At 41.6% G+C, this 13,132-nt stretch overlaps 1 protein-coding gene across 1 annotated transcript; it reads right to left on the bottom strand.

The window, feature by feature from the left end:
• Nucleotides 1-997: 997 nt before the first annotated feature.
• klf5b (Kruppel like factor 5b) lies at nucleotides 998-5,103 on the bottom strand. Its single transcript, XM_067258484.1, has 4 exons — nucleotides 4,819-5,103; nucleotides 2,827-3,745; nucleotides 2,384-2,443; nucleotides 998-1,912 (listed from the first exon to the last, which is right to left on the bottom strand). Exons 1-4 carry the CDS (start codon nucleotides 4,993-4,995, stop codon nucleotides 1,734-1,736), a joined length of 1,335 nt encoding a protein of 444 aa, XP_067114585.1. The 5' UTR covers nucleotides 4,996-5,103; the 3' UTR covers nucleotides 998-1,733.
• Between the last annotated feature and the right edge of the window lie 8,029 nt (nucleotides 5,104-13,132).

A 13,132-nucleotide genomic window follows, 5' to 3' on the forward strand; every position in this document is an offset into this window, starting at 1 on the left:
AAAGGCTATGGTCTAGTAACAACACAGGTTGGTATGATAATGTTACTGTTAGTGTTGGCATGGTGCTTGGAAAAATAGCAGAGCCATTTCAGGTGAAACCGCTCACATCTTTGTGAAGACCAAATATTCTGTGTCAACGACATGAAAGCTTATTCACACTGATGTGTACATTTATTTCTGCTGCTCTTCACACAGACACTGTGGGAGGTTGACAACAATCTTTTGTTGGATAGGTGAAATACTTCATGAGTCTATTTGCATAGTCGTTTAATGAGCAAAATGGACACCTTGTTGTTCTTGCATGAGGTATGAGGAATGCCTCGAAGCATGACTGGAGGTTATGGTGCTTTCTCTCAACTCTCTACATATGGAAAGGCACATAGACCCATCATTGACCCATGGACCCCGTTTGTCCGCTACAATAGCGACCCCAATGCATTCCATTTAAAGTGAATTTAATTCAGGATAAAATGTACCTACAGTACTTTACCATTTTTAGACACACCTTTTATTTGTCATTTTGCTCCATTTCTCATCCAGGCAACTGTCTGAGCACACGGTTGTTATACAGCCGACAGTATGCTATTCTCTCAATGATAACCACAAACAACTCTGAAGAGCTAATTACCAACAGCAGTACATTACAGTGTTCTTGTGGAGTTTTACTTTGATTCCAAAAAGTAAACTATTATAGTAACATGTTGTTACCAATTAACTGTAAGTCATTCTAACCCAAGCCATGAGTAAAAGTGACATGTAGCAACACTGTAGTTCTATTCTATTACTAGCTCTTCTAAAATACAACAACGTGAACGACATAAAGAAAACATGTCAAATACCCCGGAAGTGTAAAACTCAAATCAATTTGAAAAGAATACCATCATATCTTAGTATCGGAATCAGAAACGCAGGTTTTACAAAATATTTACATCTCAAACAAAGAGCAACCTGATTCCTTGTGTTTTTTCTTTCTTGCCCTGTTATTTAATTAGTGTGATGACATTTTACTTTTTAATAAATACAATGACAGTTTTACAAGTAGGACGCAGCAGTCCTTTCATAAATACAAGGTATACAATGTACCAGATGGTACCCTGCAGGCAGGGCAAAGAAGTCTTCCAAAACATCAAAAAGGCACTTTTGAAATCGAGTAAAAAATAATATCTAATAAATTATTTCTTATCATTAAATTTGAGGAAACAATATAAAAGGAAAAAAATAGTTGTACTTAGTATTCCCTTTGTACATTCCAGTCTTGAGTCTTGAGCTTGTCTTTCACCAAGTAGCATAATGTAGATATCATACACACAGTAGCAGAATTGGCTTGTGAAATCATAGAATTGTCTAGTGCCTACTGTGCTGTGCTGCACATAGCTTTGTGCTCTCTCTTAAAGATGGCACAGCCCAATATTTTTTTGAAAGTTTGTTGGGTTACATGGAAAAAATATATTAAAAAACTTCAGTTCAAAAAGTAAACATTGAACCTTTTTACAATAATATCTGTAGCAATAATAATAATAGCAATATTCCTTGTGTGGGCCAGCACTATAACTAACATAAAAATATATTTCCACTAGGGACAAGTGGTCTAATCCTAGGAATATGGTCAGTCAAATAATTTTAACATTCAGTAACGTGGCTGTTTTTCTGAGCGCCACATATCATTGTCTCAATGAGATGACAGATTAAGTGAAATTCCAATCTGAGAACGCGCGCGTTAGCAGGGCTGCCCTTTAGCTCTGGTGTCTTTTCATGTGAAGGGCCAGGTGGTCGGATCGGGAAAAACAGCGGCTACACACAGCGCACTGAAACGGCTTGGCCCCAGTGTGCTTCCTGAAGTGGCGAGTCAGCTCGTCGGAGCGGGCGAAACGCCACTCACACCCCTCCCAGGAGCAGTGGTACGGCTTCTCTCCTGTAAGGCAGCACACAGAGGAGGGTGAGCTATCGGCAGGCACCACTGTAGTACGTCACCACTGCACACGGTCCTTCACAAACACAGGTATCCTCTACCAGAACACTATTCTACCTCGCTACCTTCGGTGAATAACTGCTGTGTTTTACTGGTTTCAGGCACTTTTAGCAAAGATTTCATGCTGACACATTCTTTCATGTCATTCTACTCAATTTGATGTGATTTCTTATGAAGTCTAGTTGAATCATGTTCATGTCCAGAAAAACAATGTTAAGATTCACACACTCTGTTTATTTTAAAAACAGCCAAGGGGCTTGACAGAAGTAGCATGTGGGCCAGGTTTCTGTCAGCTAGCGGAGCGCATCAGCATGCCAGGAACATTCTTCTGCCCAGCAACATTACATACTTGCATCCAAAATAAGGCTGGCCATAAGCGAACTTTTCATTATGTTATAAAAGGCAAACACTCACCTGTGTGAGTACGCAAATGGGCTTTTAGATGGGAGGACTTGGTGTAGACCTTTTTACATCCTGTCAAAAAGGGAAAATCAAATATTTTAGTTGTCATTATAGCAAGGGGATTTGCCATGAGCAAAGGAACCTAAGCCAAAGGTGAGGGGTGTTCTAATATTGGTGATCAGAAAGAACATTCAAGTTTGGGAAAGAGGGACCTTCTATGGTTATATTCGTTTGATCATTACGTTACTCATGTCAGTTTTTTTCTTCACTGTTTTAGCGCAGCTTGAACTGTGGACTTTTCCTTTGAATGACCGTGCATTGATTTTTTATGTGATTTGTGTGGCAATTGTGACTGTGTCTGAGAATGTACACAAGGCCACTATCAAGCAGGATTATAGCTCAGTACAATACAATAATGTTCTTTGTAAGAAAAGGTGAGACTGAGATTCTCTAACCTGGGACATCGCAGTGGTGAATCCTTCTTCTCTCTAGATCTGGGTTGTTCCGGCGGTTAAACATGATTGGAGAAGACTGGATAGGTCCTGGGGACACAGGGCTCACACCAGCAGCCTGGACCTGACCTGAGGCCTGGACTGGTCCAACACTGGGGCCCTGGCCTAGTTCCTGGGTGGATGGGGTCTGGACTGGGACGATGGCATTGTTGGGGACTGTCAATTTAGAAGCTATGCTGGCTGCATAGGAGGGGGGTGGGGAGATGTTCTGAACCAGTTCTTTTGCCCTGTCTGGACTCCCCGGCTCTGAGCTGGGTGGGGATGGGGGTAGGTAGGCTGGTCTCTGCTGGTGGTTGAACTGGGGGATGAGAGAGTAGCTGCCACCACCAATGTGGGGGCCGCTCATGGGGCATAGGGCATTCTGAGCTGGGGTTAGCTGGGCGTTGGAGAAGGGGAGGCTGGAGGGTGTCATGGAGACCCCAGAGTGGAGCTCAGGGTTCCCCAGCGGCCCAGGGATCAGATGCTCCAGCTCAGAGTTCAACAGCTGGAACAACGGGACGTCCTGGAAGTCCAGTGAGGGAATTTCCTGTTTTATGAACAAACCTCCTCCACCTGTGTCTGTAGAGGTGGCGTAGTGGCCCTGGAACTCGGGTATGGCGGATGGTGTTCCATTGCCATGGCAATTGGGGGGGATCAGAGAGTGGGAGAGGGGCTCTGTCTTGATGGATCTCAGAGGCCTGCAGAAGCCAGGGTGGAGGTAGCTGACCTCAGGAAGGAGTAGGCTCATGTTGATGCTATATGGAGAACCCAGGTCCTCAGTGAAGGAAGGCTCCAGGATTGAAGCACTGTCCCTACACAGTCTCTTGTGGTCAGCTACCCTCTGGGTGTGGTTGGAAAGGTACTTATCCATTTCGGATCTTCCCTGGAAAATATGGAAAAGGGCAGTCAGAATTGTGACATTTTGAATGTCAACCAAATCCTTAGAGAGCTCCAGAACAAGGACTTTATACAGACCAAAGTGTTCTGGTTATCTGGTCACAGTATAGACTTGATACACTTTATATCACTTCACTGACAAGAGATGGAAGTTTGTTAATCACACGTTTAATATTAACTGGTCACTCAGTTCACAGCGTGAACTCGAGCTCTAGGTGCCTGTATTCATAAGCTACAGTCAGCAGAGAAAAATTTATCATGTACACTGCACTCCCCGATGGCCTATCGCGACATTCCCTCCTCTCCCGTAAAAACCGTTCATTCCAGCTCCCAAAAAAGACAACGCTGACCGATGCAAAACCGCAAAGTCGCTCGAATTGCGCTATTGCATTTCGTTTATTACTCTTTCAAACCAAATAGAACCATTATTAAGTGCAGTTAAATTAGGATGATCAAAACAAACTAAACCGGAGAACATCACTTCACGGAGTAGCAGGAACCGAGGAAGGCTACTGTTTTGGGTTGCCACATAAAAGACCCATAGTCCCCCTCCCTACCCCAGCAGTCGCGCGTCTGAAGAGCTCCCGTCTAAGCTAGGGGAATCTAGGGCTGAAATTAGAACATCCAGCTGCTCTGAGGCGCTATGCATCCAAGTTTGAGACAGCGTGCAACGTTGCATCTCAGTGCACTGTCTGGGCATACATTTTGTTTGGGCAGTGAATGGCTTAGGCTAATGGTGATCTGTAATGCAACAGAGACAGAAACCATCTCTTTGCCTGTCCATTCATCGCAAAACCCCCTGAGCGTTGTCAAGCAATCATAAACTAGGCTACCTGCAACATGGGATAATAGAATGTCGCCTAAATTGTCGATTAACCAACTATGTTAGGTTATTAGCCTATATTTAGAATCCATCTATAGACAAAACGCATATTTCATAAAATATATATATTTTCAATACGCCCCATTTCAAAACTGGGTGTGTATTGGCTGCGATCGAGTGATGCCATATCAACGGTATGTAGTACATTGTCTATCTGTAACATAAATGTAACCTACCAGATTGTAGTCTTGAAAAGATGAAGAACTTCCAGTGATCGCATCCCTCGTGTTGTAAAACACTTGTCCATGATCTTCACCTTTCAGACCGTCAGCTAGCGGTGGGAGTTTAAGATGAGACGGCACGTCCTGCCCTGGAGCAAGCCAAACATTCTTCGTCAACAAGTCAGTGGCCATAAACGCTGATGTTTGTGTCCAATTAACCAAGATCTTTCGGAAAAAGAATCAGCATATGTGCTTTCTCATTACATCAAATTGCGAAAGCCAGGCAGCTGTCAAGCGGCATTCCCTCTGTTTTACGCTTGGGCTTGTCAAATTACGCAACTGCGTGATATCAGTGCGTCTAAACAGTGTCCAGGGCGGGGCTGAACGTGTAGAAAAATACACACGCCACGGTCTTTATAATAGAAATAGCTGTTACACGGTGCTAATGAGTACCTTCCTCAAGCGTAAACATTGAATCTGAGGATGGAAGGAGCAGACAAAAAACTCTGATTAGGTCAGATTAAGTTGTCAAGTGAAGGAGCCCATTAATTCACGCAGTTATTCACGAGCTCTTAAAATAACATGTTGACTCAAGCTGTCTCAGCTATGGTGCTTTAATATCAATGGATGTTCGATTAAACATTGGTCTTAGTCATACCAGTGTTAAGAAGGCCGGACTACCCCTTGTATAGAACGCCATTGATACAGTCAATAATAGGTTACATGAATAGAGGGTGTAACCTTTTTCAGATTTACTTTTCATGTGTTTCATTCATACTTAAGTTTCATAGGCTTTATTTATTATTTTATATTAACTGACCTTGTCTTTGTACTGACACGTGATTAGGGACATCTCACAAGATCTTAATTTGCTTGGTAAAATAAACACATGTATGTATATTAGTAGTAGACCACAAACCATCATTTTTCAGTCATCACCGACCCTCAGTGTGTGTGTGTGCTGGTGCAGTGGGGTCCCACTCTGGCACGTTAAAAACGCCACTGCAGTGCAGCTGTCTGTCAGAGCTGCATACTTTCTGCCAACATTCCAGGGGCAGCAGTTGAAGTCTGCTAAGATGCTGGCAGGGGGAGACATTGAGGGGATGTTTAGATCAAAATAGCTCAGGATTTTATTCAAAAAGAGTTAGTGGCAAAGGTTTCTAATGGTATAGTCATGTGCTGTATTTCAACATACTGAGGTCCACGAACTACATTTAATTCAGATGAAATAAACTACTCCCATGAAACTATTTAGAAACATTGCTCTTTGTCTTGTTCTTATTGCTGAATTGTAACTTCCACGAAAGGCTCCATGAAAAACCTTCACTGTTGAAAAGAGTGAGTAATCCAGCCTTTAAGACTGTGTGAGCCTAGTGGTGGCAGGAGCTTTGTGGATCATCTGTGATTAAAACAACATCGTTGACATGTCAGGTTATTTTCCCACACTGGCTCATTGGTAGAGTTAATGTAATGTGTTCAAGCAGGAAATACGGGTATGCCTGTGTTTTGGCACCCAGATGAAAACGTGACACAAAGATAGTTACAGCAAAAGAGCACCATTCAATCTTACATGACAGCCTGCAAACATGAGCGTACACAACACACACACTCTTTCTCCCACACACACAAACACATGTCTCTCTCTACACAGCAACAACAGCAAAAACACACAAAACAAACAAGAAAGCATGCAAACAAAACTGACACACAAAGCACACACAACAAAAGAAACTTACTTTGGTGAGTATTAAAACTAGACCTTGAACGATACTTTTCTTGAGGCCATGTTTTTGTTTCCAGTGGGGCTGTGCCCATTTTGAAGCATTACCTGCAAGCTACTGGACAGTATGCTAATAATGCCACATTATAGTTTGAGAAGACCCCATATATATAAAGCAACGGTATAATTTTATAGTATAGTAGATGACACTTTTTTAAGTTGTCTGTATGTGTTACAACCGCAAACCCTAACCTGATTTCAGAAAAGTGTCATGGGTGTTTATTCTGTAGATTCAAAAGGACTTGGAAAGCAGCATTTAAGGATAAATCAGAACAAATTAATTGTGATTTCTTAAAATGCTGAAAATGACTCAAATGAACTGATTGAATCCCCAGTTTCCCCAAATCTCTCTGTAGACCAGGTATTAGGCCTACTTCGAAAATTGAGTACAAATGAGCAAAATATTTTTTTACATTACACCACAATTCACCGAGTGCTGAGATTAGGTGTAGTTGTAAAATGTGTTTGTACGAATTGTGATTATCTCATTAAGGGGGTGACTGATTGAGAGCAAGCCGGTGACCTTTCACCATGCAATTTAAATCCCGGAGCATCCCGGTCGCTCAAGCAGCAACTGTCATTCTTGGCCCTGACTCTTCTTCTAGGGTGAAAGTGAGCCGAGACGACCAGACTCGTCGACCCATATCCCCCCACACAGTATTAAAACCTTAGAATATGCCTAACAACTGCAGCTCACATCAGAGAGAATGCCCGGTATGTGCTTACAGTGTCTCTGCTTCCATTGCTCCTCCACATGCACTAATATGGGCAGGCCTCTCGTGTGCACATGAGACAATTAGCGCTGCATTGGGTAGCCACCATTTTAAGAGGTTCTCTATTCTATTTAAGAGAACCAAATAGCTCAGAAAGCAGTAAAACTTTTCAGGAGTCTGTGGAAGTAAAGAGTATTAGCATGTGATATAACATGTTCTTTTAAAATCAAAATTGATTGTTTGCATATTAAAAGCAATTGAAAGATGTTTCCAACCACCAATTCAACAGAAATACAACCCAGATAAGGTCTATATTTAGAGATTTTTGCTGCAGGTGCCAGACATACCCACCAGATGGCAGTGGTAAGCTGTAGTGTTGTCAATTGGTCTATTTTCTCTCTCTGATTTAGATATCAACTTTCTTGTTTATCCTTAAATGAGTAAAATAATATACCGTTTTTATCTGATGAACTTTTCCTTGTAGATACAATCTCAAATTCAAGATAAAAACTTCCCAGAGTGCACTGTACAGTTCATTAACAACACATAAGGCAATTCATTTAAAAGCAATCAATAACATGTGTTAACCCTGTTTTGGAATAAATTCCTAAATTCGTCTTAGTTCATTTTTTATCTATCTTTGTCCTCTCTAACTAGTTCCTGCGGATTTAATACAAAATGTATCATGTGTATAGTGTACTCCGTGTCCCCTGAGTGCTGTGTGTGCTTCATCATCTCAGCTTGCTTGTCTCTGGTCAGTATTTATCTGATCTGACACCATTTTATTTGCCTCAAGTAATCACTTCCATTCCACAAAGAGTTGCTCCATCCCTGTTTGTAAAACAGCAGATGAGGCTAGTGCAGTTCTCGAGGGAGAAATTCAAAATGATTTGTTAATTAAATGGAATAATTTAATTACAGTAACTCAGAAAGCAGTCATCAATATAATTGTTTCTGGAACCACTATTATAATTGAGCTTTAAGTGAAAACAACTCAGTTTCTAATGTTGCTAATGCGCTGACACACTTCTCCCACCCCTCCATTCGTTCCTCTCTCTGATCATCCACCGTGTTATCTGCTTCTCAGAGTTGGTCGTTTGATAATTCAGCCGTACTGCATCGCTGAGACCAAAACATTTATTACAGGCATTTAATTGAACCTCCATGGAGGCTAGGTTGAGGGGGGACGGAGACGATAGACATGCTTGGCCTGAAAGACTCTCGCTGTTCGGACTTCTAATCTGATCCTCTCGGCTGCCCTTTCATAAAGAGACCTGAGTATTACCTCGACTGCAAACATACCTCAGCCATTTAAACTGTCTTGGATTTCACCACAAAGGCTGGAAGAAAAGCGCCTGGTTCATCCTCTGGGGCCAAAATAAGAAAACATAATTTTACTCTAATCTGCCTGAAGAATGTCCACTGTTTGAAGTTGACAGTTTTCTATCTTCTGTGGGAATAATTGCCTATTGAGTAGAAACTGGAAGGCTCACTGGGGTAAGCCTGTCTGGGGCTTGCACCTTACAGGTGTGCCCTGGGACACACAGCCTGCCCCTTGTTCCACAGAGAGAGAGAAAAAAAGACCAACTGAAAGAATACATCTCACAGTTGAAACTTTACTAGGCATCGGAATGAATAACATGACACTGGCCTCAGTTCCCCTTGTTGCAAAGTTGAGCTGAACAAAGAGACATTGGTTGGCCCGTATTTATCCTGTCAGATACAGCTGAATTTGACTGGTTAATAAAGTTTTATCACTTTGTTTGACAAGTTCTCTAAATTGTCCAGGGTGTAATCAGTTTGTATTGGACAACTGGATACTGATGTGGAAAAAAGAAAGCAATAGAAGAGATAATTGTCTGAAGATGATAGGCCCTACTCTTCAGATGTTCGCTACCCAGGCACTGAAATGTAGTCTGTTAAGATCCATTAATTCTGAAGTTTAACATCTGTTAAAACCATATTTCTATCTACATTCCGAGACATTCTGTACAGTGTAAGACAAGTTGAATCTGTAACGTTTTTCATACTGTATATCATTCGTCAAATCTCTTGCCGACTTCCATGGGGCCTATTAATTGAGAGCAGAAATCTGTTCCTCTCTAAACATGCCGCTGAAAGCTGCCGAACAGCTGTCCGAGCCCTGGAGAATCATATGGAAGAATGCATTATCAGCCTTGTTTGAATATTCCCTCATATTTGAAATAATCAGGCAGCTATTCAGCGCGGGCTTGGCCAGGCACAGATGCCAGAGCACAGCTGAACGGAGAACTCTTCCGCCGCACAATCACAACACAACACTGAAGGGGTCTACACTACATCACAACAAGGAAGAACGCAGGTGTCGGGAATCTGAATCGACTTATTAGCAATATATAACGTCTCCATCTTTACATAGGCCTAGTTTCTCTTACTTTTTCTTCCGTTTTTCAAGGTGATCTGCGCCTTGCATAGTTGCGTTGATTAATTTGATTTCAGATAACATTGATCATGGAAATGATTAGAAATGCATTAGCCTCGTCAGCACACGGATGGGAGCTCCGTTAAAGTGCTCCTGTAGATCTAAGCCATTTTTCCATAGGGGTCTAGGTGGTTTTTATTCTGTTATGTGAAATTGTGCAAATTGATGCATCTATTCCGCCCAAACAGCGTCAAAGCTTTAATGCAGAGAGACGTAATTTAATCTGCTATATGGCAGTACTGATGGGAGAAGACCTTCCTGCTAAATTCATTATGCTAAACGTTGGAAAAGAGATCTCATTCGATGGTCTGAGTTCATGTTTGGCACTGTGCACTGAAGGCCTTACAACAGTCAGCACTGACCATATGGTACAGGAAAGCTCCCAAAAAACCATTGCCTCAAAACACCCAGTGTATAAATTAGCCTAATATTTCAGTTGTCTACCAACAGATACACTGTAGTACTCTGTATCTGGTATATTGGACTAATTCACCCAACAGTTAAACACGTCTACAGAATTGGCCAATGTTGGATGCTAGTTTTTAAGAGATGCTGCCACGCCACCTAGTGATCTTCCTCAATTGGATATGGCTCCAGAAACCATTTTTAAAGTCACCGTCCATTCTCTCTTCAATCGTATGGTAGTTCATTATGTGGTATGCTATCAGTCATATGAAGTAGAACCTATAAAAGATCCCCCAGCCCATATACACCGCTAGCCCCCCTCCCCCAAAATGGCATCCTTCTAATTAAACCGGTTAATTTATGTCTAGCATTTCTGTCTGATAGAAACGGAGCATAAAAATACAGATTGTTTATTCCACAGTGTGACAAGCTTGAATACTTCCTACAGTATAGTTGTCTGTTCCTCCTCCTCCTCCTCTTCGTCCATCTCCTCCAGTCTTCAGGCCATTCTAGAGTACATTCTTCCTTATTACCTGACCTCCCAGTAGCCCCTCCTCTGTGTCCATAGCTTAGATTCCTCCACCGAGACGTCTAATCATCCGACAATGCTCCTCTCTCTTCCTCCTTACCTTCGCTCCTAATCAAGTGCTCGTTCAAGTTCACTTTAAAAGGCTCGCCTTTATCAGGGTTTTTTCTCTCTCCGTGCTTTCTTTGAACTCTGGAATTTCACGTAACTAATTGAAACAAAGTCAGTTTCAAAGGGTCTGACAGAAAGATGGATTGCTAATTGTATGTTATTCTGTTAATCTTAAGTCATAGCTGGGTTTTCTTGTTGTTACAGGTAGATGCACCGTAAATACATTGACATAAACATGTAATCTTGCTGTTAATTAAATACAGGACATTTTACTGCTAAAAGGACTTTACAACATATTCATACATAGTATGAAATGAATTCACCTGATACGTATCTATTAGAAAATGATGCTTATTGATTTAGTCACTTGTGCTCCAAATCTGATATAATAAAGAAAATAGGGCTCCTCTCCCACGATGTTGAGCTATTACGTATCTGTTTAAACAAAAAGGGGGCACTTTTATGATTGAAGAGATCAGCATCCCCTGAAACACAGGCTGCCAATCACCTCGCCCCTCTGACGGCTCCTGTAGCCACATGTTCTACAGAAGCTGTAAAGAAACCTTGGGAAATTAACGAGCTTCCACCGGTACCCCTCACAACAGAGGGATCTAGAAAGCAACATCATGTTCTTAGGGGAAACTTTCCTTTTCACTAGTTCCCAATCAAGCAGCAGCAGTGTTTTTTTTTATATCCCCTGTAACCAACATAAGTTGTAAAATTGTGTCTCACTGTGGGGCTACATAAATGTTTACCTTTGATTTTTTGGGGGGGTTTTCTTGTATACATAGATAGCAATATTGAACTACAAAAATAGATATGAAAGTAAAATGGTGTAAAATGAGACAACAGTTGTGTGATCTCAGCCTAAATAGATCAAAACAGGTTTAGATGTAAATATTGTTCTGTAATAAAATTATACAACAAATAAATAATTAAATAATTCAAATAGTCTTCTAAACAAACATTAAAGTCTCTGTATATTCATCTCAGGTCTGTGTAAAAAATAGCTCTCATGTTACTTGATCACCAGTGATTTGTACTTTTTACCTGCTTGTACATAATTAAGAGCCCTTAAGAATCAAAGAGACTGGAGGTTTGTGAAGAGGTATTACTAATTATAACTTTATTTATGCAGATTCCTATGTTCATTTACATAAAACGCAAATCCACAGATGGTTTTATGGCAGTAATGACTGTTGTAGACTGCAATATAACATCTGCTTAATCACAACAGAGACAGCCAAAGGCTGCAGTAAAAAAACAACAACATGACTTTAATGAGAGATGTCGAAGTGTTCAAAGAAAGGGCTTTTGAAGTGGACAGGTCAAATACTACAGCTAGAGCAAACTTTTTTTTCTGATGTTTATCGCAATAATAATTTTTATCATGTTCTCTGTGACTTCATGAGTCCTTTGTTTCTTTTTTGTCATGTTGGCAAAACAAGATTTTAGGAGGAAAAAGAATAGTCAATCCGAGCTTGTGTTGTATTGTGTGCACACCAAAGGTTTTATAGAATAGTACATTTTGCCCACTTTTAATCCAACAAACTCTGTGCCTACACACACACATACACACACACACATACACAGGTGTAATTTTAAACACACACATTCACATGCACTCGCACACACTCAGAAAGCCAGTGTGGCTGCAAGGTCACTCCAAGTATTGATAAATCACCCAGCTGTGATTCCCTCCTGACAGCTCAAACTAACATCAAGCTGGATGGGGGAGAACAAAAGACCATCAAGCGGTCCTTTTCCTGACACTTTTATTCAATCACGGCCAGATTGCTTACGACAGCACCAGCAGCTGTTTCGTCTTCATCTCTCCCCATTTGATAAAGCGTGTCAAGTCATATTTCTGTAAGTACTTCACCTCACCCCATACTGTGCACATCCTCCGCTATTCGGCATATGCACATTCCACATGAGGGGATCGTCAAATGGGTCAGGGAGTCGTAATGACACCCCTCTGAAGGTCGCACCGCATTGGAGAGGGGGGAAAAGGAGGGGGGGGGGGCAGCGACAAAGCAACAAGCTGAAGGTCAAAGATAAGAACAGCCAGCCGCGGAGATATCTAAGATAGCCCCCACACCAGAAAATTAAACAATGAGTGGAAAAATGGCACCAAAGTTTTGATTGTGTGATTGTGTTGTTTAGAACATCGGGTAGGGGTTGGTGTTATTTCTGGAACGCTGAGGGCTCGTCATTCACCTTGCCCAGCCCTCGAGCCCCCTAGCCCCAGGGGACAAGGGTCACCGGCTGATAGGATGGAGAAATACCACAGATGTCTGTTGTTTGTTTATGATCGGACGTCACCCTCTGGA

The sequence above is a fragment of the Osmerus mordax genome, chromosome 2 (genome assembly GCF_038355195.1).
Source record: "Osmerus mordax isolate fOsmMor3 chromosome 2, fOsmMor3.pri, whole genome shotgun sequence".
NCBI lineage: Eukaryota > Metazoa > Chordata > Actinopteri > Osmeriformes > Osmeridae > Osmerus > Osmerus mordax.